The sequence below is a fragment of the Aotus nancymaae genome, unplaced genomic scaffold (assembly GCF_030222135.1).
Source record: "Aotus nancymaae isolate 86718 unplaced genomic scaffold, 86718_ANA_hifiasm-v0.15.2.pri h1tg000250l, whole genome shotgun sequence".
In the NCBI taxonomy this organism is placed as follows: domain Eukaryota; kingdom Metazoa; phylum Chordata; class Mammalia; order Primates; family Aotidae; genus Aotus; species Aotus nancymaae.
The window spans coordinates 2,384,370-2,411,333 of NW_026988665.1; the positions used below are offsets into that span (position 1 = coordinate 2,384,370).

At 56.8% G+C, this 26,964-nt stretch overlaps 1 protein-coding gene across 6 annotated transcripts in view; it reads left to right on the plus strand.

Annotated features, from left to right (window-relative positions):
• The window catches only part of PRKCZ (protein kinase C zeta), a 131,646-nt gene that overhangs the window by 89,558 nt on the left and 15,124 nt on the right, over positions 1-26,964 (plus strand). For all 6 annotated transcript variants that reach the window (XM_064371952.1, XM_064371955.1, XM_064371954.1 and 3 more), the window contains 7 exons: positions 418-499; positions 3,344-3,396; positions 4,931-5,119; positions 12,744-12,841; positions 24,540-24,626; positions 26,393-26,528; positions 26,602-26,689. In XM_064371952.1, the coding sequence (XP_064228022.1) occupies positions 418-499; positions 3,344-3,396; positions 4,931-5,119; positions 12,744-12,841; positions 24,540-24,626; positions 26,393-26,528; positions 26,602-26,689 (733 nt within the window). The remainder of the gene's footprint in view (positions 1-417; positions 500-3,343; positions 3,397-4,930; positions 5,120-12,743; positions 12,842-24,539; positions 24,627-26,392; positions 26,529-26,601; positions 26,690-26,964) is intronic.

Below are 26,964 nucleotides of genomic sequence, written 5' to 3' on the forward strand. Positions count from 1 at the left end.
ATATGTAAATCATAGAAAGTTTTGAAGTGGCCAGATGCGGTGGCCCACACCTGTAATCCCAAGTTTGGGGGCCCAGGGTGGGAAGATCACTTGAGGCCAGGAGTTCAAGACCAGCCTGGGCTATATGGTGAGACCTCATCTCTACAAAAAATACAAAAATTAGCCAGGTGGGGTAGTGCACGCCTGTAGTCCCAACCACTCTGGAAGCTGAGGTGGGAGGATTGCTTGAGCTCAGGAGGTTGAAGCTGCAGTGAGCCGTGATCGTGCCACTGCACTCCAGCCTGGACGATGACAAAGTGTGACCCTGTCTGTAAAATTTTTTTTAATTACAAAATGTCATAAAGTGTTTATGGAAGCTGCATTATAACACCTGCTCCAGCACTCAGTCACGCTGCCATCCCTCCGTCTCTCTGCCAGGATTCTGTCATGCCTTCCCAAGAACCTCCAGTAGACGACAAGAACGAGGACGCCGACCTTCCTTCCGAGGGGACAGATGGAAGTAGGTGCTGCTCCCTTCTGGCTGGGTGGAGCCTGGGCGTTGCCTCACCCTGCTCACATCTGCCTCTGGCCACGAGTCCTTTCTCAGGCCTGTCTGCTCTACAGGGGTCATTGTCTGCAAGCCTGGCCACCCTTCCCCGAGGCTGGGGACGAGGCTCTCCAGGGCCTCCTCTCAATCCCCGGCAGAGACGGGCAGGGCAAGCTGGCCCTCCCTGGAGGCTGCTGGGCAGGGATGCCTCCGTGAAGCACTGTTGTGGGAGCCTGGGGGTGCAGAGCCTCTTCCTGTACACCAGCTCCAGGGGTTCTCAAAGGCACTTAGCACAGCGGCCACCACTGGGCACCTCCGCAGTCTGGCTGCTGCGTAGAGCTGAGCCCTGTCTGGGGAAAGGCTGGCGAGGTGGCTGCTGCGCGCACAGCGTGGCCGGGGCATGGTCCTTGGAGTTTTGTGAGGTTTTGTTTAGGGGTGGGGCTTCTTTTATGCTGAGAAGCTATTCAGAGATCTCAAACACCAGGTGGACTCACAGCCCAGCTCTGGGCCTCCAAACCTGCACCACCGCACGAGGTGCAAGACCCTCACTTTCACTTGATGCATGTGAGTTCTGTCCTGTTGGGAGCCTGGAAGGACACATGAGACCACAGGACATAAAACACTTACGTGCACTCAGTGCCTCACGCAAAAGTTGCCTCACAAACAACTGCCTGCCCACCCACCCTCCACCCACCGTCCTCTGTACATATATACATCCGTACCTCATGTATTCATCTATCCATCCATCCATCCTCCATCCATCCATCCATCCTCCATCTATCCATCCATCATCCATCCATCCATCCTCCATCCATCCTCCATCCATCCATCCATCATCCATCCATCCTCCATCCATCCATCCATCCATTCATCATCCATCCATCCTCCATCCATCCATCCATCCTCAATCCATCCATACTCCATCCATCCATCATCCATCCATCCTCCATCCATCCATCCATCCATCCTCCCATCCATCCATCCATCCTCTGTCCATCCACCCTCCATCCATCCATCCATCATCCATCCATCCATCCATCATCCATCTATCCATCCATCCATCCTCCATCCATCCATCCATCCTCCATCTATCCATCCATCATCCATCCATCCATCCTCCATCCATCTGTCCATCCTCCATCCATCCATTCATCTATCCATCATCCATCCATCCAGCCTCCATCCATCCCTCCATCCATCCTCCATCTATCCATCCATCCTCCATCCATCCATCCATCATCCATCCATCTATCCATCCTCCATCCATTCATCCATCTTCCATCCCTCCATCCATCCTCCATCTATCCATCCATCCTCCATCCATCCATCCATCATCCATCCATCTATCCATCCTCCATCCATTCATCCATCTTCCATCCATCCATCCATCCTCCATTTATCCATCCATCCTCCATCCATCATCCATCCATCCTCCATCCATCCATCCTCCATCCATCTGTCCATCCTCCATCCATCCATCCATCCTCCATCCAACCATCATCCATTCATCCTCTATCCAACCATCCATCCTCCATCCATCCATCCATCATCTATCCATCCATCCATCCTCCACCCACCCATCCTCTAACATATATACATCCGTACCTCATCCATCCACCCACCTAGCCATCCAGCCAGCCCTCAGCCAGCCATCTTCCACCCACCCATCCATCTATCCATCCATCCATCCATCCATCCATCCATTCTCCACCCACCCATTCTCCATCTATCCACCCACCCATCCGTCTACCCTCCATCCATCCATCCTCCATCTATCCATCCATCCTCCATCCATCCATCCATCCTCCATCTATCCATCCATCCTCCATGCATCCATCCATCCTCCATCTATCCATCCATCATCCATCCATCCATCCTCCATCCATTCATCCATCTTCCATCCATCCATCCTCCATCTATCCATCCATCCTCCATCCATCCTCCATCCATCCATCCATCCTCCATCTGTCCATCCATCCTCCATCCATCCATCCATCCATCCACCCATTTATCCTCCATCTATCCATCCATCCTCCATCCATCATCCATCCATCCTCCATCCATCCATCTTCCATCCATCTGTCCATCATCCATCCATCCAACCATCATCCATTCATCCTCTATCCAACCATCCATCCTCCATCCATCCATCATCTATCCATCCATCCTCCATCCATCCATCCTCCACCCACCCATCCTCTAACATATATACGTCCGTACCTCATCCATCCACCCACCTAGCCATCCAGCCAGCCCTCAGCCAGCCATCTTCCACCCACCCATCCATCTATCATCCATCCATCCATCCATCCAACCATCCATCCATTCTCCACCCACCCATTCTCCATCTATCCACCCACCCATCCGTCTACCCTCCATCCATCCATCCATCCATCCATCTAGTCAGCCAGACAGCCATCCTCCAGCCACCTTCCACCCATCCTCCTGTTGTCCACTCACCTCTCCATCTTTCCATCTTCCATCCATGCATCCATTCATCCTCCATCCATCCACTCCTGCCCCCACCCACCCATTCTCTAGACACCAAAATCTGATGACTAATTATCTGCAGATGCACCCTAGGGATGTGTGTCACAAATATACATCCCCAGGTCCCATGGTCAGAGTCAGCAGGTCTGGGTGGGGCCCAGGAAACTGCATTTTCAGAAGCCTCCTAACTAGAATCAGACTCGGCTGCTGTGTAGAGTCACCCTTCACCGCTACCCTGCGGAGGAGCGAAGCCCACAGGGTCACTGTGTTGCCAGCATGTTCCTGACGGCACCCGTAACGCCCCTTCCTTCCTTCCTCTCTCACCAGTTGCTTACATTTCCTCATCCCGGAAACATGACAGCATTAAAGACGACTCCGAGGTGAGTGCGAAGCAGTTCGCTACCATTTCCGACGTCCTCTGGAAAGCCTGTGAGCCTGTCTCCAGAACAGCCATGGAAATCTAGATGTGAAGTAGGATCGGTCCTGGACACTGCTGATCTTTACAGCAGAGGGGAGGGGTGCCTAGAAGGAAGTCCTTATTCTTGGGTCTTGCTTCAGGCATGTCCTTGATGAATCCCTGGAGGCAGCTGTCCTCGAAGTTGTTCTGGAGACCACACCCTGGGGGAAAGCTGTGCCCCTGCACCCTCTTCACTCAGGCGGCGCAGTGGCCCAGGGGCTGGCTTCTGAGCTGCAATTTTTATCAAGTTGTGTCTGCACCACCGCCTTCCCTTCGTTGCCTCATTTGGCCACCCTGCAAACCTTCTCTGATGCCCTTTCATGTCCTTCCCCAACTTGAGCCAACAGGCTCAATTTGAGCCTCATATCTGGCCATCTCTGCCCCATAAATCCTGAGAAGGGAACAGAAGCTTGCTGCGTTCTCAGCCTCGGCTCATAAAACCCAGGAAAGGGCTGTGCCGGCGAAGCCCACGCCTTTCCAGAGTGCCAGCACATGTCACCCTCACAACTCATGCTCCTGCCTGGCCATCCTGTCTAGAGGGAGGCTGGGGCACTTAGAAAGAAGAATCCAAGGCCGGGTACGGTGGCTCACGCCTCCAATCCTGACATTTTGAGAGGTTGGGCCAGGCAGATCGCTTGAGTCAGGGAATTCAAGAACAGCCTGGGCAGCATAGCAAAACCCTGTTCCTACAGAAATAAATTAGCCTGGCATGGTGGTGTGGGCCTGTGGTCCCAGCTGCTTGGGAGGTGAGTTGGGAGGACCGCCTGAGCCTGGGAGGCGGAGGCTACAGTGAGCCGAGATCGCACCCCTGCACTCCAGTCTGGGCAGCAGAGCAAGACCCTGTCTCAGAAAAAGCAGAACCCATTTTGCTGCACAGAACAGCACCTCCCAGTTAGCTACCTCCTCCACCCCGACATCCTTGCCAGGTATAGTGGTGGGAGGCAGAGCCTTCTGTTCTTCCTCGGAGTGCCTTTCTCCTTTTCATTTCTAATAATTATTTCTAATCATGCATGCTTGCCAGTCTGGCAGCTCTTGGCAGGCATTAGCTGCATTTGCTTTACCTTCTTTCCCCTGAGCAAGGGCCCTGGTGGGGAAGGATGAGCCCAGGCCCTGGGTCGTGTGTCCCTGTGGCCACCTCTTCAGCCCAACTGATAGGGCTCAGGGCCTGGGGGTTCCTCCCACCTGCACCTGTGACCAGAGCCATGGTCTGCAGAAACAGCTTTCGGCTTTCTGGGGCCTTCCTCAGAAGCACACAGGCCTAAGTTCTTACCTTTTGTGACCTAGTTTAGATGGGAGTTTGCGGGTGGGATCTGTGGGGCATAGAGCTGAGACTTGAATTGTGGGGCTCTGAGCTCTGAGGTGCAGATCTCTGTTGGGGCCACACGAGCGATGCCTGGTCCTCTGAGTTCTCCTAGAGCATCCCCCTCACTTTCTGGGGTCTTGTTCTCCCTCCATAGGACCTTAAGCCAGTTATCGATGGGATGGATGGAATCAAAATCTCTCAGGGGCTTGGGCTGCAGGACTTCGACCTAATCAGAGTCATCGGGCGCGGGAGTTACGCCAAGGTCCTCCTGGTGCGGTTGAAGAAGAACGACCAAATTTATGCCATGAAAGTGGTGAAGAAAGAGCTGGTGCACGACGATGAGGTAGGTGCCGCTTCTCATGGGGCACAGGGTCCCGGACACGCCGCCTGGGGTAGGTGCCACTTCTCATGGGGCACGGGGTCCCGGACACGCCGCCTGGGGTAGGTGCCACTTCTCATGGGGCACGGGGTCCTGGACACGCCGACTGGGGTAGGTGCCACTTCTCATGGGGCATGGGGTCCCGGACACGCCGCCTGGGGTAGGTGCCACTTCTCATGGGGCACGGGGTCCCAGACACGCCGCCTGGGGTAGGTGCCACATCTCACGGGGCTCGGGGTCCCATGACGCGCTGCCCTGGGGCCACCTCCTTGGGGAGAGGACAGTAGAAGGTCGTAATGAACGCTCCGGGCTTTACCAGAGTTAATCTGTGCACAAGAACCCTAGCCTCATGTTGACGGAGTTTGTGCAAAATCAATAGTCATGCATTGTGTCGCACCCAGGATGTGTTCTGGCAAGTGCCTGGTTAGGTGATTGCACCGTAGTGTGGACATCCCAGTGTGTGCTCCACAAACCTGGACAGCGCAGCCAGCTCTGTGGTAGGCTGTGAGCCCGTACGGCGCTCAGCGCACTGCCCACCACAGCCACGAGTGGACACACACACAGCATGTGTGTGTCTGAGCTTAAAAAAGGTGAAGATGGGATCCTGGTCTCCGTGGTTGAGTTTGAGGATGTTGTCACCCTTGTTAGGAAGTCCCTGGGCTTGAGCTGAACCGGGTGGATGATGGGGTGGGACAGGAAGCTGCCCAGAGGCTCTGCCCCACTCCGTCCTGCACGAGGCCCCAGCTTTTCTGGATGCACCAAGCTGCTGTGGCTCTTTATAGCAGACCGTCCCATGTCAGCTGTTTCTGGGGGAGATGTTTATTGGTTATAGGATCCATGGTTTATTTGTTGAAATCTTTTTTTTTTCCCTTGAAACAGGGTCTCACTCTGTTACCCAGGCTGGAGTGACTTGATCACAGCCCACTGTAGCTTCAGACTCCCCAGCTCAAGTGGTCCTCCCACCTCAGCCTCTGGGGTGTTGGGACTACAGGCATGGGTGACCCCCCAGCTGTATAACTTTTGTATTTTTTGTGGAGGCAGCATCTCACTCTGTCACCCAGGCTGGAGTGCAAAGTGTGATCACGGCTCACCTCCTGCCGGGCTCAGGTGATCCTCCCACCTCTGCCTCTGGGGGAACCAGGACTACAGGTGTGCACCACCACTCCTGGCTATTTTTTGTGGGTTTTTTTTTTTTTTTTGAGATGGAGTCTCACACTGTTGCCCAGGCTGGAGTGCATTGGCGTGAGCTTGGCTCACTGGAAACTCCACCTCCTAGGTTCAAGCAATTCTCCTGCCTCAGCCTCCCAAGTAGCTGGAATTACAGGCGCCCGCCACCATGCCCAGCTAATCTTTTGCATTTTTAGTAGAGGCAGAGTTTTACTATGCTGGCCAGACTGGTCTCGAACTCCTGACCTGGTGATCTGCCCTCCTTGGCCTTGCAAATTGCTGGGATTACAAGTATGAGCACCGCACCGGCCTATTTTTGTGTTTTTTGTAGAGATGGGGTTCCGCTCTGTTGCCCAGGCTGGTCTCAAATTCTTGTGCTCATGCACTCTGCTTGCCTTGGCCTCCCAGCGTGCTGGAATTACAAGCATGAGCCACTGCTCCTGGCCTGTTCGTTGAAATCTTAATTCTGACTTCATAGACCTTTTTCTTTTAATTATAGTAAAATACACATGACATAGAAATTGCCATTTTAAAATGTATAGTTATGCCCGGGTGTAGTGGCGCATGCCTGTAATCCCAACACTTGGGGAGGCTGAGACGGGTGGATCACTTGAGGTCAGGAGTTCAAGACCAGCCTGACCAATGTGATGAAACCCCAGCTCTACTAAAAACACAAAAATTCACCAGGCATGGTGGCACACACTTGTAATTCTAGCTACTCAGAGGCTGAGACAGGAGAATCTCTTGAACCCGGGAGGTGGAGGTTGCAGTGAGCCAAGATCACGCCACTGCACTCCAGCCTGGATGACAGAATGAGACTCTGTCTAAAAAAAATAAAGAAATAAAGAAATAAAGTGTGCAGTTAGGCAGCCTTTCGAACATTGAGTATGGTGTTAGGCACCTATCACCTCGGTCTGATTCCAGAACGTTTTCCTCACCCCAAAAGAAGACCCCCTCCCCACTCCCCACTTCCCCTCTTCGTCAGCTCTGGTGGCCTCCGATCAGCCTTCTGTCTCTGTAGACTTCCTGCTTCTGCGCAATTTACAGAACAGAGTCTCTGTGAACTTGGTGTCCGGCTTCTTCAGTGGCCGCAGGCATGGCCGCCCGCCTCAGGCCTTCCTCTCTGCCTGGCGGGTAATGTTGTCCGGCTGGACGGTGGGTGCTCTGCCCGCCTCAGGCCTTCCTCTCTGCCTGGAGGGTAATGTTGTCCGGCTGGACGGTGGGTGCTCCGCCCGCCTCAGGCCTTCCTCTCTGCCTGGCGGGTACTGTTGTCCCGCTGGACGGTGGGTGCTCCGCCCGCCTCAGGCCTTCCTCTCTGCCTGGAGGGTAATGTTGTCCGGCTGGACGGTGGGTGCTCCGCCCGCCTCAGGCCTTCCTCTCTGCCTGGCGGGTAATGTTGATCCGGCTGGACGGTGGGTGCTCTGCCCGCCTCAGGCCTTCCTCTCTGCCTGGCGGGTAATGTTGTCCCGCTGGATGGTGGGCGCTCCGCCCGCCTCAGGCCTTCCTCTCTGCCTGGCGGGTAATGTTGATCCGGCTGGACGGTGGGCGCTCCGCCCGCCTCAGGCCTTCCTCTCTGCCTGGCGGGTACTGTTGTCCCGCTGGACGGTGGGCGCTCCGCCCACCTCAGGCCTTCCTCTCTGCCTGGAGGGTAATGTTGTCCCGCTGGACGGTGGGTGCTCCGCCCGCCTCAGGCCTTCCTCTCTGCCTGGCGGCTACTGTTGTCCCGCTGGACGGTGGGTGCTCCGCCCGCCTCAGGCCTTCCTCTCTGCCTGGAGGGTAATGTTGTCCGGCTGGACGGTGGGCGCTCCGCCCGCCTCAGGCCTTCCTCTCTGCCTGGCGGGTACTGTTGTCCCGCTGGACGGTGGGCACTCCGCCCACCTCAGGCCTTCCTCTCTGCCTGGAGGGTAATGTTGTCCCGCTGGACGGTGGGTCCTCCGCCCGCCTCAGGCCTTCCTCTCTGCCTGGCGGGTACTGTTGTCCCGCTGGACGGTGGGTGCTCCGCCCGCCTCAGGCCTTCCTCTCTGCCTGGCGGGTAATGTTGTCCCGCTGGACGGTGGGCGCTCCGCCCGCCTCAGGCCTTCCTCTCTGCCTGGCGGGTACTGTTGTCCCGCTGGACGGTGGGTGCTCTGCCCGCCTCAGGCCTTCCTCTCTGCCTGGCGGGTACTGTTGTCCCGCTGGACGGTGGGTGCTCCGCCCGCCTCAGGCCTTCCTCTCTGCCTGGCGGGTACTGTTGTCCCGCTGGACGGTGGGTGCTCCGCCCGCCTCAGGCCTTCCTCTCTGCCTGGAGGGTAATGTTGTCCGGCTGGACGGTGGGCGCTCCGCCCGCCTCAGGCCTTCCTCTCTGCCTGGCGGGTACTGTTGTCCCGCTGGACGGTGGGTGCTCCGCCCGCCTCAGGCCTTCCTCTCTGCCTGGCGGGTACTGTTGTCCCGTTGGACGGTGGGTGCTCCGCCCGCCTCAGGCCTTCCTCTCTGCCTGGCGGGTACTGTTGTCCCGCTGGACGGTGGGTGCTCCGCCCGCCTCAGGCCTTCCTCTCTGCCTGGAGGGTAATGTTGTCCGGCTGGACGGTGGGCGCTCCGCCCGCCTCAGGCCTTCCTCTCTGCCTGGCGGGTACTGTTGTCCCGCTGGACGGTGGGCGCTCCGCCCGCCTCAGGCCTTCCTCTCTGCCTGGAGGGTAATGTTGTCCCGCTGGACGGTGGGTCCTCCGCCCGCCTCAGGCCTTCCTCTCTGCCTGGCGGGTAATGTTGTCCCGCTGGACGGTGGGCGCTCCGCCCGCCTCAGGCCTTCCTCTCTGCCTGGAGGGTAATGTTGTCCCGCTGGACGGTGGGTGCTCTGCCCGCCTCAGGCCTTCCTCTCTGCCTGGAGGGTAATGTTGTCCCGCTGGACGGTGGGTGCTCCGCCCGCCTCAGGCCTTCCTCTCTGCCTGGCGGGTACTGTTGTCCCGCTGGACGGTGGGTGCTCCGCCCGCCTCAGGCCTTCCTCTCTGCCTGGCGGGTAATGTTGTCCCGCTGGACGGTGGGCGCTCCGCCCGCCTCAGGCCTTCCTCTCTGCCTGGCGGGTACTGTTGTCCCGCTGGACGGTGGGTGCTCTGCCCGCCTCAGGCCTTCCTCTCTGCCTGGCGGGTACTGTTGTCCCGCTGGACGGTGGGTGCTCCGCCCGCCTCAGGCCTTCCTCTCTGCCTGGCGGGTACTGTTGTCCCGCTGGACGGTGGGTGCTCCGCCCGCCTCAGGCCTTCCTCTCTGCCTGGCGGGTAATGTTGTCCCGCTGGACGGTGGGTGCCCACGTGTGTACATGCAGCTGCTGAGGCGCATTTGCAGCATCCACACTCTTGGCTGTCGTGAGCGGTGCTGCTGCAAAGCTCGCATACAAGAATCCGTTTGAGTCTATTTCCAGTTCTTTCGAGTGCAGACCTAGCAGTGGGGTTGCTTGGTCACGTGGTAATTCTCCGTTCAACCGGTGGGGACCTGCCAGACTGTCTCCCACGCAGCCGCCCCATGTCACCTCCCCGCCAGCAGCGCACGGCCCGTTTCTGCAGGTCCGCAGCAACACGTGTCATTTTGATGATCGCCATCCTAACGAGCGCGCAGCTGGGGCTTTGACTTGCGTTCCTCTGATGGTTTCAGCGTCTTCATGCACTTGTTGGCTTCTTGTAATTTTGGACTCCGCTTTTATAGTTGAATGCAGGTTGTGTCTCTCAGGAGCAGAAAAAAGGCCGATGTGTGGGTGGCAGGAACGCTGCTGTCACCAAGTGCTGCGAGCACAGAAGGCAGCTGGGTGGGTGCTCATCCAGCCCCGATGGGCCACAGAGGGGCTCCCTCCCGCCTGCCAGGCTTGGGGCTGGGAGGGCGGAGCTGGGGCTGGGGCTGAGCCTTTCCTCGCCCTCCCAGCAGGCCGTGTCTGTGCAGTGCACAGGCTGTCCAGCGGCCCCTCATTCCTGGATGATGAGCTCACAAGTGGGTGCCAGCGTCCATGCCCCGCGTGGAGGAACGGAGGCCTGAGAGGTGTGGTGCCCTGCTGACGGCCCTGCTGATGGCCAGTGGCAGCACAAGACGATTCCCACCCGCTTTGCAGCCCGCCCCAGCCAGCTGGAAAGTTAATGGGAGGTATGAGAGCAAGTTAGAGGGACCTGACAAAAGGCATTTGGAAGAGTCCCTGCTGCGGTTTTGTTCTGTCTTGAAATCATCCTCTGTGCACCAGGATGCGGAGATGGGGACTCGGGTTCTCTTTGGAGCCGAGCCTGATTCCAGGAGTTGTTGAATGCTTGGATGGTTGGTTCTAGAAATTTCTTTCTCCCCACAAAGAGACCAGACTCTCTGGGGCCAGGCTTGCCTCTTGTTCCCCGGGGAGTCACTGGCAAGCCCCTTCCCACCAGTTGCGCTGTGCCGGCCCCACACAGAGCCGGGCATGCCTTGAACTCAGCAGCGCTGCCTCCAGGAGGGTGTCCACTTGGTTTTGCTGAGGGCTATGAAGGTCGTGATGCCAACACTCACGTCCCTGAAGGCCCACAGTGGGTGGGTGCTGCCGGTGAGGGTCGTTGGGGGAGGGGTGGAGGAGTCACAGCCAACCCACCAGGTTTTCAGCCCCTGGAGGTAGGAGGATCGATGGAGCCCTGGAGGTCGAGGCTTCAGTGAGCGGTGATCGCACCCCTGCACTCCAGCCGGCTCAGGAGGGAGGATCCCTGGAACCCCGGAGGTCGAGGCTTCAGTGAGCAGTGATCGCACCCCTGCACTCCAGCCTATTTTGGACGCATCTTTTTCACTGTCATTTTCTAACCCTGAGGATAAGACAAGGGGTTGATCTAGGAGGGCTTGGGAGCCTTGTCCAGCTCTGCTTTCTGGGGTCAAGATGAGACCAAGCTGTAGGATCTTTGTGACTCTGAAGTTGACTTTGACCTTGCAACATCTTGCTGAACTCCAGAGTGAATTAGGAGGGTGACAGCTTTGTGGTTAGAGCTAGTGCTTTGGCGATGGGCGTGGGCTTGTCCCAGGCTTATTAGTAGCTGTGGGACCTGGCAGAATCTGCTTAGCCCTCCACCTCAGTTTCCTTGTGTCCCAGCTGGAAATAATAATACCTGCCTCCCGGAACTGTTAGGGCAAAGCCCAGAGGCCACAGGCCAGCATACCACCAGAGCTGGTGGCTTTGGTGATCGTGGTGGAGATGATGGGGTGGTAATGGTGACTGTGGTGATGACAGTGGTGATGGTGATGACGGTGGTGATGGTGGTGGTAGTGTTGACAGTGATGGCGGTGGTGATGACGGTGGTGGTAATGACACTGATGACAGTGGTAGTGACGACGGTGATGATGGTGGTGGTAACTGGTGGTGAACGTGATGGTGACAGCAACAGTGATGGTGGTAGGGTGGAGGTGGAATGGATGGTGACATTGGTGGTGATGACTGATGATGATGTTGAACATGGTGATGACAGTGTTGGCGGTGGTGATGGTGGTAATGATGGCGGTGGTGGTGAAGGTGATAGTAACAGCCACAGTGATGATGGTGGTGGGGGTGGATAGTGACAGTGACAGTGATGATGGTGATGGGGGTGGAGGTGGGGGTGGATAGTGACAGTGACAGTGATGATGGTGGTGGGAGTGGAGGTGGGGGTGGATAGTGACAGTGACAGTGCTGATGGTGGTTGGGGGTGGAGGTGGGGGTGGATAGTGACAGTGACAGTGCTGATGGTGGTGGGAGTGGAGGTGGGGGTGGATAGTGACAGTGACAGTGATGATGGTGGTTGGGGGTGGAGGTGGGGGTGGATAGTGACAGTGACAGTGATGATGGTGGTGGGGGTGGAGGTGGGGGTGGATAGTGACAGTGACAGTGCTGATGGTGGTGGGAGTGGAGGTGGGGGTGGATAGTGACAGTGACAGTGCTGATGGTGGTTGGGGGTGGAGGTGGGGGTGGATAGTGACAGTGACAGTGATGATGGTGGTGGGAGTGGAGGTGGGGGTGGATAGTGACAGTGACAGTGATGATGGTGGTGGGAGTGGAGGTGGGGGTGGATAGTGACAGTGACAGTGCTGATGGTGGTTGGGGGTGGAGGTGGGGGTGGATAGTGACAGTGACAGTGATGATGGTGGTGGGAGTGGATGGTGACATTGATGACAGTAGTGATTATGGCAGTGGTGAAGGTGATGGTGACGGTGACAACGATGATGGTGGGGGTAGAGGTGGGGTGGATGGTGATGACGGTGATGGTGGTGGTGATGGTGACAGCCACAGTGATGATGGTGGTGTGGGTGGAGGTGGGGTGGTTGGTGACAGTGGTGGTGATGCAGTTCCTAATGGGTGTTTTCTTTTCCTCTCTGCATTGTCTTCCCGAAAGCAGAGGGGAGAGACTCCTCCCTTGCCTCCCCCGTGTCCAGGTGCCTGTGAAGAGCGTTCAGGAGCCTCATTACCACTCTCTGGTTTCTGTTTCAGGATATCGACTGGGTACAGACAGAGAAGCACGTATTTGAGCAGGCATCCAGCAACCCCTTCCTGGTCGGGCTACACTCCTGCTTCCAGACCACAAGTCGGTAAGAAAAAGAAGGGCGTTTCTGATATTCTGCAGATTTCAGATTGGAACTGCACGGAAGCTGAGTCTGGTGTGACGTGTCACATGTCACCTCTGAGGTTCTCCCTGTGGCTGTGTGGGTGTTTTTAGGTGAGCAGGCTCTCTTTGTTGTTCTCCGTGGTTGGTATCATGTTAATTTCATGATCTGAACTTAGGTTATTTAATTCCATTTACAAAGTATTTATGGGAGGCATCCCACTGAGTGCCGGCATTGGATCGGGGGCCGGGGCTACGAAGGTAAGCGAGAGAGGTGGATTTCTGAGTGCTTCTTAAACATGTTCAGCTTCACCTTCAACCTTACACGTATTGGAATTCTGTGGCTTCGAAAACGTTTGAAAGCTAGTGAGCTGAGACATTAAATGTATGCTTTGTTTAGAATTTTGGGGGCCAGTTGACTCTGACCTACCTGATGTGTTTATCTGAAGAGTCGTTGACTGTGTTCTGCATTAAGTCATCAAGACCATCCCACGTGCGATGTGCTAGGAGGACGCCTGGGATGAGCCATGTGGTTGCACTTGCAGCCACAGCTGGTGCCCTGCACAGGAGGGATAAAGGAGACTTGGCCAAGGAAAAAGGCGCATGGGGAAAATTCCAGAAGAAACCAGTCCAAGTTCCCAAGAGCCCTGCCCCAGTTCGTCCAGCAACGAATTGTGATGACTCAGGGTTTTTGTCGAGGGCTTGTCATGCCGACGCTTGCTATCTGACACAAAGCAAGATTCCAGACTCCCAGCCGGAGAGCAGGTGTTCAGCATTGCGTTTGTCAGGGTTCTCCTGAGAAATAGCAGCAGTAGTGTGCACGTGTGTGTGTGTGTGTGGTGTGTGTAAAGAGATTTATTAGAAGATACTGGCTCATGGGATTATGGAGGCTGAGAAATCCACAATCCACCATCTGCAGGCTGGAGGCCCAAGAGAGCCTGTGGTGCAGCTGGAAGGCCTCAGAGCCAGGAGCCGATGGGGTGGATTCCGGCGTGGGTCTGAAGGCCTCAGAGCCAGGAGCCGACGGGGTGGATTCCGGTGCGGGTCTGAAGGCCTCAGAGCCGGGAGCAAGGGGGCCGGTAGTCAGGGAAACGCAGCCTTCCTCCCCTTTCTGTTCTCTCCATGCCCCTGGGGGACCGGACGATGCCCGTCTCCTTCAAGGAGGGCCGTCTGCTTTACTCAGTCTGCAGACTTCCAGAAGCACCTTCACAGGCACACCCAGAAATCACGTGCAGTCAGCTGTCCTGTGTCCCGTCAGGGGCCGTAGAATTCACCGTCACAAGCGCAAGGCATCCTGTTCACGCACACACAGTTTGGGCACAGCGAGCGGCTCTTATTCCAAAGCTTTTTAACGTGTTTCTGTTGTTGTTGATTTTGAGACAAGAGTCTCGCTCTGTCACCTAGGCTGGAGGGCAGTGGTACCATCTTAGCTCATTGCTGTCACCACCTCTAGGGTTCAAGCGATTCTCCTGCCTCAGCCTCCCGAGTAGCTGGGAATTATAGGCACCCTCCACCATGGCTGGCTAACTTTTGTATTTTTAGCAGAGACAAGGGTTTCACTATGTTGGCCAGGCCAGTCTTGAACTCCTGACCTCAAGTCATCTGCCCTCTGCGGCCTCCCGAAGTGCTGGGATTATAGGCATGAGCCACCATGCCCAGCCCCTAAAGCTTTTTTTTTTTTTTTCTTAATAAAGATGGGTCCTGCTGTGTTGCCCATGGTGGTCTCAAACTGCTGGGCTCCCGCCTCAGCCTCCCAAAGTGCTGGGATTACAGGTGTGCGCCACTGTGCCTGGCCGTTATGTGGAAGCGTCACACTCCCAGCCCTAGCTCCGGGCCAGCTTTGCGGTCTGGGCTTCCTGAGCACAGCGGTCCCAGGCCCTGGGTGCAACCCTCTGCTGCCCGATTCTGATCTGTACGCCTGGCATCTTGTGCCCCTCCACTGCACTCTCGGCACTCCTGACCTCAGGGCCCTGTTCCTGCCCTGCTCAGGAGCCACCTGTCCGTCCCCGCCCTGCCCCGCCTGCTGTGCCTCCCTGGTCGGGTTCTCTTCTCACTGCTTCCGCGCCTCAGTGTGTTTCAGGCCCCCCCCACCGACAACCCGACCCCAGGGCTCTCCACTGTCGGCTTCCCCATGTTGGATCTGAGCCATATGTGAAAAAACAGAGATCTGAGTGCCTTTCTCCTGCCTCAAAGCTCCTCTCATTTCCTCCCCACTTACTTTTAGGGTAAATTCCAAGTTTCTTGTGCATGTAGATGAGGCTTGTGGTGACCAGGCCCCAGTGTCCCATGCCCCAGTGCGTGCTCCGGCATGGCACCCCCGCCCACGCCGCCTGCGCCTGACGGCTCTGTCCCCTTTCCTCCCGTACCCTCCTTCCCAGAGAGAGTCAATGGCTCCCTTTGTGCACTCCGTCACACTTTTCCAGGCCTCTGTCCTCAGCAACTGCCATCCATTGTGATTTTGGAATACGCCCGGGGAAGGCGGCCCAATGCCCCCGCGCTTCCTGAATGGGAAGGTTCCGAGAAGGATTTTGTTTCGCTTTGGTTCCTCTTCCTGTGTGAACACGTAGGGAAGTAGATGTAAAGGGTCCAATATCCCACCCTCACTTCCACCCAAGTGGCCCAAAGCGCAGCCCCTTCTGCACTTGAGTCTGGAATCTTCTCCCAAGTCACAGGTTCCCAGGTCCATAAACTCAAACTGAAAGAATTGCTACCTGTGGGGTGTCTCCATGGGACCCCTGCAGCAGCACGACTCACTGTCCTGTGACAACGTGTGGCATGCACAGTCGGGGGGCTGCATCCTGGGAGTCATTCCTCCACATGTCCAGTTGTTTTGCCTTTTTTTCTTTTTTTTAAACTGAATCTTTCAGTGACTTCCAGAGTATCTGACACGTGGTTGGTCAGGGTAGCCTGTCTCTCCCCAGCTGTTAGGAGTCGGCTTTAACCCCAAAGTTAGCTACAGACGTGTCTCCCCCATGAGAAGCGAACTCATGAGTGGGACCCTGCTGTCTGTTCTCTAGTCCCCAGCATTTGACACTTGACACTTAGTGGCAGTGGTATTAGATGACAATCTCTTAAAAAAAATTAAAAAGTGACATAATCGTTTCTCATACAAATAGAACATGGACATGTGTCAGATTGTATGTAACTCTCTAGTGAACTAGGGGCCTAGTAAGATGTTACAGCCACTCAAAGGAGTCTTCGGAGTCCGCACAGACACAGGCGATTGGCCGCCGAGGCGGAGTCACAGAGAGATGAGACGCGGAGTCGCAGAGAGGCACGGAGCTGGCGGGGCCGGTGGGAACCGGCCGTCTGCACGGACCGGCCTCGCTTGCTCATCTGCGTTGCTTACACTGCTGTCGGTTGCGTGTGCCTTCCAAGTTGGGAAATGCCTGAGAGACCCCTGTGGACCCCACAGACACAGACAACTGAGAAGAGCGTGTCCCCGATAGCTCCAAAGCCTCTTGCAGTGTTTCCCGACGGCAGCACAGCTGAGGTCCAGGGGCACGTGCCTGTCAGCTCTGCGGCCCCTCACCTCGGGACCCTTGGCACCCCCATTTCCTCCCTGGAAACAGACAGCAGGTGCGCCCCCCCATGTAGCTACTGTGGGCATTGGTAAAGCGGGGACCCAACCGTCCACAGTGAGGCGGGTGCGTGGGGGCCCGCTCCCTCGTCGTGGGGCCTTTCTTCTGGTTGGCACCATATGTTTGAATGGACAGACCAATAGTGTTCTGTGTGAGCTCTGGGGTGGGGATAGGACGGGCCGCTGCCTGAGTCAAATGCTGGGGGGCTGTGAAAACTCCCACAAGTCCTCACTGACCGCACAGCTCCAGACCCCCACCTGATGTTCACCAGAACATCCAGCTGAGGATTTGTCTGGGCCCCTGGCTGACGGCCAGGTGAATGACACGCAGGACAGGACACCCATTCACTGTGGGTGGCCTCACGGCTCCCGGGCCACGTCGGGGAACACCTGGGGAATGAAACTGCAAGTCCTTCCACACAAGCTTCGTTCCCACAAAGGGTCTCCGAGTGGGAAAAAGTCAGAATTGCAGTCTGGGTGTGGTGGCTCACGCCTGTAATCCCAACACTTTGGGATGCCAAGGTGGGTGGATCATGAGGTCAAGAGATTGAGACCATTCTGGCTAACGTGGTGCCCGGTCTCTACTAAAAATGCAAAAATTAGCCGGTCATGGTGGTGCACACCTGTAGTCCCAGGTACTTGGGCAGCTGAGGCAGGAGAATCACTTGAACCCGGGAGGCAGAGGTGGCAGTGAGCCAAGATCGTGCCAACTGTACTCCAGCCTGGGCAACAAAGCGAGACTCTGTCTCAAAAAAAAAAAAAAAAAGTCAAAATTGCTTCCTTTTTGCCCCAAATCTGGTCGTGCCCCTTCCGGCCAGCCGTGTTCATGTCCGCGGGGTGGCTATAGAGAGTCTCTGAACGTCACAGCGCAACATGAATCTCACCTCATGTGTACAGATGGCGAGAAACGATCATTCACATTTGAAGACACAGTAAACATGTGCTTGATGGGCACCACAGCCCACGTCCACACAGGCGGCCCCCCTTTTCCACACAGCAGTGGGGTTAAAACGAGCCTTAAAGTCTCCAAGACCTGAAATCACTTCAGTTTAAGCTGTTTCAGGAGAACTGGGTAACTGGAGGTTTAGCTGAAGTTACTACTCTCAGCGTCCCCCGCCCCATTAAACTGGAGTCTGAGGACACTTTTCTCACTAAGGCACGATGATCTCAGATGGTAGGTGAGCAAACTACCCTAAAATATGCCCGTTCACTCACTGTTCTAAAATAAAACCTCTTACTGTTCGCCACGGTTGATTATTTTACATTCATTCACCCACAGAATGTGTTTCTCTAAAAAGAACAAACACACACACAGCCCTGCTTATCTGTGGACATGCTTCCCCGGCCGTCGCTGACTTAGACACTCGAGTGAGTTCCTCTCGGTCAGGGTGGCTTTAGACGTGACAAGCACTTCGCCCAGTGCTGTGCCTTGTGTGCTATTCTTCATCAGTTACAGTTTGAAGCCTGCCCGCGGCTCTGGAGGGGGAGACAGCGTTACTAACAGCAGACAGTGAGGTCCCTGGAATCGGTCACTAGCATCAGGAGCCGTGGCACCGGGGAGGGCCTGCAGGGAGCAGATTGGGACTGTGCAGAGGGAGGGGCTCATGGGGGACAGTCCTGTGGGAAGGACAAGGGCAACGGTGTGTGTCAGGGTCGGAAGAGAACCGGGCCTGAAGGTGCCAGGGACTTCAGAAGCTGGACTTGGCCAAGATGACCTGGGACACGGAGGTCCTGGGATTCTCAGTGCAGGCCTGGTGTTGAGCAGGCACTGGCGTGGGGAGTAGGGTCTGGGCCGCAGAAGCCAGAGGGACCTGCCGGGCCTGTCATGGCCTGGAGGGAGGCCTGTCCCCATGCAGGGGAGCCTGTCACGGCCTGGAGGGAGGCCTGTCCCCATGCAGGGGAGCCTGTCATGGCCTGGAGGGAGGCCTTAGGGGGCGGGGAGGGGGGCCTGTCTCCATGCAGGGGAGTCATCCCAGTTCCCAGAAGTCAGGGCAGTGCTGGCAGGACAGACACAGGGCAGGGCCAGCCTGGATGTGGAGGCCTCGGGGGTGCTGGGGCCTGGGGTGGAGACGTACTTGGGGGTGGTTGTGGGTGTGTGAGAGAGGTGAGGGTGTGACAGGGTCCGACCCTAGGGTGCTGCCTCCTCGGGGCTGGAGGAGGAGGCAGCTCTATGGGGGTGGGGGCAGTAGAGGGAAGGGCTCAGCAGGTGCCACAGCAAGGCCAGGCTCGGCCACGACCTCAGCAAGGGCAGGTGCCTCTTCTTTGGGAACATGAGTCACCGCCCTTTCAAAACCCATCCATGTGCCAGAGTCACGGGAGCTCAGAACAGAAGGAGCAGATGCTGATTGACACCCGTAGGGCCCAGCGTGGGCGCAGCCACCTCAGCTTTGTTCTTCCGACACACGGTGACGGCTCATCAGCCCTGGTTTGCTCACTTTTCAGCGGGGTTGCCTAAAACGGTAAAAGTGCCAACCCAAACCCTAGCACTAAAGAGCAGGACACTTGGGCCGTGGCCCCCACGAGGCTGTGCATGGGAGAAGGGGCTCTTCCTGGCATCTGGGGCCTGGGAGGAGCCAGCGGGTTGCTTTGCCTTCTGCATCGCAAGGGCATCCTGCACTCTTTGGGAGCACCGTGGACAGCTGTGCATGAATCATCCTGGAGCCCTGGGCAGTGAGGGGCCCTCGGGGACACACCTGCAGCACACGGGGGCCCTGCTGTTTCCTTCTGTGGTGTCGCAGGCCACATGGCTGTGCAGAACATGGGAGAAAGGGATTCATTGTTTCTAATTGGGAGGTAGCGGCCACTCTTAGAACAGGTCGGGGGCAGGTGTCATTGCCATTTGGGGGTCACACGCTCCACAGACTGTCAGGTTAGGACCGGTGATCTCCACTGCCAGGCTTGGAGATGGTTTTGCTGGTAGTGAGCAGAGATGAGGCCGTGGCACCTCCCCTCCTCCACCCAGACCTGAACGTCCCACGCCTCTGCACCCTGTATGGTTCCCAGGAGCGGGCAGGGATGGGGTGGCGGCCCTGGAGCCACCTGGGGTCTCCTTAGTTGGAGGAAGTTTCAGGAACGTCCTTGAAATTGTGCCTTTGCTGCTGAACTACTAGATGCCGACAGAGACCACGTAAACAGCCTCTTTCTGAAATCGTATCCCATTTACCGTGCAGGAGAGTACTGAGAGGGAACCACCTGGGTCCACACCCCAGATGCCCTGAACGAGCCAGCAGTGCCATCCAGGCAGTTTCACCTCTTGCTTTTCCTTTTCTCTTGTTTATTTTTCCATGTGGACTTTAGAATCAACCTGTCTGGCTCCAGAAAATAAAAGAAGCCGGCATTTTCTTTTTTTTTTTTTGAGAGGGAGTCTTGCTCTGTCCACCAGGCTGGAGTGCAGTGGCGCAATCTTGGCTCACTGCAACCCCCGCCTCCTGGGTTCAGGCAGTTCTCAAGCCTCAACCTCCTCGAGTAGCTGGGATTGCAGGCATGCGTCATCACACCCAGCTAATCTTTGTATTTTTAGTAGAGACAGGATTTCACCATGTTGGCCAGGATGGTCTCAAACTCCTGACTTCAAGTGATCTGCCTGCCTCGACTTCCCAAAGTGTTGGGATTATAGGCGTGAGCCGCCAGGCCTGGCCCCTTTTTCATTGGGAGTTAAGTTCACACATTACCTGGGGAAAATTGACACCCTTCTCATGTTGGATCTTCCCGTTCAGGAGCCCAGTTTACCTTTTCATTCACTCAAATCCTCTCTGAAGAGACTTGAAGTCTTCACGTACTTTTTTCAGTTCTTGTCTAATAATAATAATAATTATTATTATTATTATTATTAGAGATGGGGGTTTGCTATGTTGCCCGACTAATCCGATCTCAAACTCCTGGGCTCAAGCAATTCTCCCACCTCAGCTTCCCAAAGTCTTGCTCTCTGAGTCAGGAATCTGATTTCCCAGTATGCCCTGTAGTGACGGTGCTGTGGCCACACCTGTGTGTCCCGTGGGCCGCCAGCCTGTGTCCAGCCCCTTTGCTGATCTTCCATTCTCCTCTCCTGTTCCTTGGACTCAGGTGACCTCAGCCTCCTCCCTCTTCGGGGGCAGCTCTGTCACTGCTGTGGTCTCTGCTGTGAGGCGGGGCAGGACCTGAAAGTGGGGTTTCCAAGCAAGGGTCCTGGGCCCACCTAAGTCGTCTGATGGTGGCTCTGATAAGCCAGGAGCTGTGTGAGCCGAAGAATGTCACCCAATCTGTCTGTGCCTTGGCTTCCCCATCTGTAAAATGGGGCAAGGGCTGAACTTACTCCCTGGTGATGGGGTCAAGTGCATTAACACAGATGGACCTGGAGTGGCAACTCTGCGTTCTAACCAGAAGCAGCCTTAGACACTGTACCAAGCGATGTGTGTGCTGTGTTCCACCAGAACTTTCTGTACACACATGGCGGCGGCCGGCCCGGACCCATCTCCTTACTTCTTGACTCTCAGAGCGGAGTCTCCTGTGCCTCCAGGAGACAGCTCCGGTTCCTCCCTCTGAGCCGGGCACTTTGCATTCCCGGAGTGGGTGTGGGGAGTGGCGAGGAGGGGACATCACCAAGGACGGGGCCCACCTCCTGGGCGGGTTTGGGACCTTCCCCAGCCACCTCCTGGGTGGGTTTGGGAGCTTCCCCAGCCACGCCTGGGCGGGTTTGGGAGCTTCTGGCAGCCCCTGGCTGCTTCTGTCCCTACCCTTCCCAAGTCTGTTGGATACTGGTGGTTCCCAGGGTAGGGTCAGGGACTGGATCCAGCTGCAGTCAGCATCTCACCTGGTTCCTGAGGCCAGAACTCGTTGTTGATAAATCCGTTTTTACTGCGTTCTTCACATTTGCGTATTTGATTAAGTATTGCAGACAGGAAGGTGCAGTGGTGCACACCTGTAATCCCAGCGCTTTGAGAGGCTGAGGCCGGAGGGTCACTTAAGGCCAGGGGTTCGAGATCAGCCTGGGAAATATCTCGAGACCCCATCTCTATAAAACATTTAAAAATTGGCTGGCGGTGGTGGTGCGAGCCTGTGGTCCCAGCCCCTCAAGAGGCTAAAGTGGGAGGATTGCAGTGAGCCATGATCACGCCATTGCATTCCAGCTTGGGTGACAGAGCAGGATCCCATCTCAAAAAAACAGCTCTAAGATGCCTCCCGCCTCCTGCCTGGGCTCTGGTCGATCCTCTCTCTTCACGTGTGGTGAATGCAAACATGGGAGGAGCATGGCGAGTGTGGCTGCCGGGACACAGAGCGCAGCCCCAGCCCCCACCAGGCCACACTTCCCAGCGTCCCTTGGGGTTGGAACTGCACATGTCACCAAGAGGCTATGGGTGAAGCCACACACGCCCCCTGACCTGGCCTGGAGCTCCTGCCTGAGAGCCTCTATGCAGGATGGAGCCTGCGGGGCAACCACGTAGGCCAAGCCTGTGAGGAGAGGAGCAGGCTCAGTGCGTGCTCAGCCGTGGGTGCTCAGCCGTGGGTGCTCAGCCGTGGGTGCTCAGCCGTGGTTTCTCAGCCGTGGGTGCTCAGCCGTGGGTACTCAGCCGTGGGTGCTCAGCCGTGGGTGCTCAGCCGTGGGTGCTCAGCTGTGGGTGCTGGGCGTTTTGTCCCAGCCTCTGCCACGCAGAGTTGCCTTCAGAGTGAATCAACACCAGATTGTCTGGGTGGATTTTTGCTCTGAAGAAATGTCAAAAGTAGCACTAAGGTTTTATCTGTACACACAAAAAAACCGTCATTGCGGCTTAAGCGGTTGCAAATTAAATAAATTCCTTCCTCAGCATGCTGCCTGGGTCCTAGGCCTTGGGCAGAGAGAAATGGCTTTCAGCACAGTTCCCGCGATGGGCTTTTCTCTTGAGAGGACAAGGAAGCAGCCTCCGCCTCTCCTCTCTGTGTTTAAATGTCCCCGAAATTCTCTCAGCTTCCTGAGGCATTTTATTGTAACATTTCTCTAGAATTCATGATTTCTTTATTTTCTCTGGACATGTCCCTGTCCCGTGGGCTGTCATGAAGTGACGACGAATCCACACAGGCAGGGGAGGCCCTTCCGGGCGCACTGCAGCAGTGCTACTGGGTGAACGTGTTCCCTCTTGGGTGGGACGGTCGGAAGGGACCAGCACCCACTGGGGCGTGTAACTCCTGGTGGCGAAAAATCTGCAGTGAGGTCCCCGAAGGGTTTTTGTGTTTTTCGTATTTTTATTTTTTGAGACGGAGTCTCGCTCTGTCACCCAGGCTGGAGTGCGGTGATGCTATCTCAGCTCACTGCACCCTCTGCCTCCTGGGTTCAGGCAGTTCTCCTGCCTCTTGAATAGCTGGGATCACAGGCACACGCCACCAACTCCGGCTAATTTTTGTATCTTTAGTAGAGACGGGGTTTCACCATGTTGGCCAGGCTGGTCTTGAACTCCTGACCTCAAGTGATCTGCCCCGCTCAGCCTCCCAGAGTGCTGGGATTACAGGCGTGAACCACTGCACCTGGCTACTCTAAGGGTTTTGAATAAATTGTTTCTTAAAAGAAAGAATTTGTTGAACTCTTAGGTCTTGGGTGTCCTCCGGGGGTCAGCAGCCTTCACAGAGCTTCCTTCCCGTGGGGTTGGCATTACTGCACGAGTTCCTCCACAGAGGCGCTGAGGGCAGTTCCCGGCACACCGAGGGCTGCTCTGTCGTTGCCGTTTTGTTTATACCAAGGATTGGCAAACGTTTCTTTAAGAGCCCGAGGATAGGCATTTTCGGCTTTGCAGGCCACAGGGTCTCTGTTAGTGACTCCCTCTGCCACGGTGGCCTGAAAGTAGCCACAGATAATAGGTATGCAAATGAGCGTGGCTTTGTACCAATAAAACTTTATTTACAAAACAGGCAGCAGTGGACTGGCGATCCCCGAGGGCGAGGGCAAGGTTACCAGAGAATTTCCAGGCACGTCCAGTGGAGGCAGGGGAGACAGAAGCGAGGGATGGAGCCTTGAGCTGCTCCCCACAGGCGCAGCTTCTTCAGGATGCCCCGTTGGCCAGGTGGAGCCTCCAGCTCCTCACTCGGTGCCCAGGGCTCTTTTGATGTTTAGGAGTTTGTTTCTAATCAGAAGCTTCACGGATGATTTGCAGCCGTTCTCATGCTCTGTGTAAACTGCCCTCTGTCCTCTCTGGCATAATCCTGGGAGCTCGTGGAGGGCAGGAGCAGGGACAGGTGCCTTGAGGTGTAACAGCTTGTGTGGGATCGAGGGAAACCGGCAGATTCGCCACACGCCTCCCTCGTCCATGCCCCGCTCCACGAGGGGCAGCCAGGACCAGCTGGTCTGAGGCAAATAAACAATTCAGGTGCCAGAGGAGCTGCTGGCCTAAAAACCTGAGAGGTGCCCACCAGAGGGTGTTTCTGGGAGACTGTTTGCGAATTTAATTTTGAAAATTGAAAGACCCTATTAGGAAAAGCAACCACGTGGCTCAGTCCCTGAGATGGGAGCGCCTGTGTGGTCCTGATGACATCCATGGATATCCTAAAATCCTACGATCATGTCCACGAAACTGCGATGCCACTTCCTGCCTGCCTCTCCCTGACCCCAGCTTGTCCCCTCAGAGGACCCCTCAGCCCTCCCGGGGGGACAAGCTGGGGTCAGGGAGAGGCAGGCAGGAAGTGGCATCCCAGTTTCGCAGACATGATGGAGCCAGGCCTTGAGACCACCCCACCCCGGGCCTGCAGGGCTGTCCCCAGGCAAGACACTGCCTCGGTCCCTCCAGCCCATGGGAGATCCTGTCCCAGCCCCCGGCTCTGGTCCAAGCCACCTCCGCTCCCATCTGGTGACAGGCCATCTCCTTCACTCCGGGGCCCACCCACACTTCGCTCCCCAGGTCCACACAGCACGTCCAGGCCCTGTGTGACTCCCTCACCTGCGCACTGTGCAAGCCGCCCTGCAGCCCGTCCCTGCCAGTCCCTTTCTGCCGCCAGTGTGGTCCCGCTGCTCTTTGCTGTCCCTGGCCCCCCACGCTCCAGGCCTCTACAAGATGGAACCTCTGGAAGTGTTCGGACCCACGAAGGCTGCTTCTGTGGGGCTTTTGTCTAAGGAGGCCACCATCCGCCACAGTGACTGCAGCCTCCAGCGCCTCTCTCTCCACAGGCTGTTCCTGGTCATTGAGTACGTCAACGGCGGGGACCTGATGTTCCACATGCAGAGGCAGAGGAAGCTCCCCGAGGAGCACGCCAGGTAGGCGGTCTCAGACGGGACCGGGTGGCCGTACCCAGAGGGGGCCAGGTGGGCGCTCGCAGAGGGGGCCAGGGACCTTCTCCAGGGGTCAGTGGGGAGCTCAAGGGAGGGAGGTCCGGGGAGGATGGCAGAGGTGCCACGTCCCCCGCAGTGTGACACATTCCACAGTTGCTCCAGAGTCTCAACATTCGGGAGGGTCTCCTGATGCCTCGGAACCAGTGTCCCGGGCCCGCCCCTGAAGCAGCGCTGTGCCTCATCCAAGAATAGCGGGGGTGTCCTGGAACCGTGTTGTCTTCATGATGGCTCTGCCCGGCTCTGCCCTCCGCCCTGTTTGTGTTCACTCAGCATTAGGAGCAGAACGAGAATGGTCTCTTTCTAGAGTGACCTGAGACGTTCCTCCCGCCGTCCCTTTCGTCTCTGATGTCTTTGCGCCTCCCCCAGCAGCCAAGGGGCCTCCAGGATGGTTCGGGGCTTATTTCAGCTCCTTGAACCTTTCCTGTCTTCTGTGGTATCTCCTTTTCCTCATTTCCTTACTGAAAAACGTTCCATGCAGTTTTATGAGTCACATTAGATCCTTCTGGGGACAGCAGGTGATATGTTAGAACGGCGCACTTCCCACGACCCTCTTGTTAAAACTGGCAAGGTACACACAACATAAAAGGTAGCATTTGGGGCGTGGAGTTAGTGGCGTGGGGCACACCTCGTGCCATGTAGCTGCCGCCGGCCCCCATCTCCAGAGCGCGCCCCTCTTCCCTGCTGAAGCTGGGCCGTCAGACACTCCCTCTCGTCCCCGCATCCTTACCCCAGATGGGCACGCCCCGCATTCTGTCCCTCTGATTCAGGGACTCTAGGGCCCTCGTAGGAGTGGGATCACAGTGTTTGTCCTTCGATCTCCCTGAACGTGGTGTCCTTAGGGTTCATCCATGCTGCAGCCTGTCTCAGAATTGCCTTCCTTTTTCAGGCTGCATAATGCCCTGTTGGATGGAGGGACCACACTTTGCTTATCCATCCATCCCTCGGGGGCATTTGAGTGGCGTCCACATTGGCCACGGTGAACAGTGCTGCTGTGAAAATGGGTGTAATCTCTTAAACAAACTGCTTCCGGTTCTTCTGGGTACACACCCAGAAATTGAGTTGCTAACCACGTAATAATTCCATTCTTAGGCTGGGCGCAGTGGCTCACGCCTGTAATCCCAGCACTTTGAGAGGCTGAGGTGGGAGGGTCACTTGAGGTCAGGCGTTCAAGATCAACCTGGCCAACATGGTGAAACCTCGTCTCTACTAAAAATACAAAAATTAGACGGGTGTGGTGGCAGGTGCCTGTAATTCCAGCTACTCAGGAAGCTGAGGCAGGAGAATCGCTTGACCCCGGGAGGTGGAGGTTGCAGTGAGCCGAGATTGCGCTGCACTCCAGCCTGGGCGACAGAATGAGACTCCATCTCAAAAAAGATAAATAAATAAATTTGGAATTATTTAATGTTACTATTTAATAAACTGATTTCCGCACTCCTCCCTGTGTGGAAGCCGCCATGTCGCTCTGTGTCTTGGACAGCAGGCCACCTGAAGGCACGTGGGGTGGTGTCCTGGAGCTTTCGTTGGCGTCTCCCCTCCTGGCCCCGTGCACTGCACTTGGAAATGCCGGGCCTGGTCACTGAGAGGATGCCGGGCCCGTGGTGGGGCAGGCGGGAGCCTGTGGCCCCCAGCTGGAGCTGTTGGCACAGCCTCTGGCACAGGCGCTGCCCTCATGACGGCGTCCCCGCCCCCAGGTTCTACGCGGCCGAGATCTGCATCGCCCTCAACTTCCTGCACGAGAGGGGGATCATCTATCGGGACCTGAAGTTGGACAACGTCCTCCTGGACGCGGACGGGCACATCAAACTCACGGACTACGGCATGTGCAAGGTGCGTGCCTTGGGGCACCTGCCCACGGGGTCAGGTCTACAGGAACCGCCTCCCGATAACTCTGCCCCCACAGGAAGGCCTGGGCCCTGGAGACACGACGAGCACTTTCTGCGGAACCCCAAATTACATCGCCCCCGAAATCCTGCGGGGAGAGGAGTATGGTGAGTGCCGCCGCCCCGCCCCTCAGAGCACACGCGGCGAGTGCCGCCGCCCCGCCCCTTCAGAGCACACGCGGCGAGTGCCCCCGCCCCGCCCCCTCAGAGCACACGCGGTGAGTGCCCCCGCCCCGCCCCCTCAGCACACACGGCGAGTGCCGCCGCCCCGCCCCTCAGAGCACACGCGGTGCCCCCGCCCCGCCCCCTCAGAGCACACGCGGCGAGTGCCGCCGCCCCGCGCCTCAGAGCACACGCGGCGAGTGCCCCCGCCCCGCCCCCTC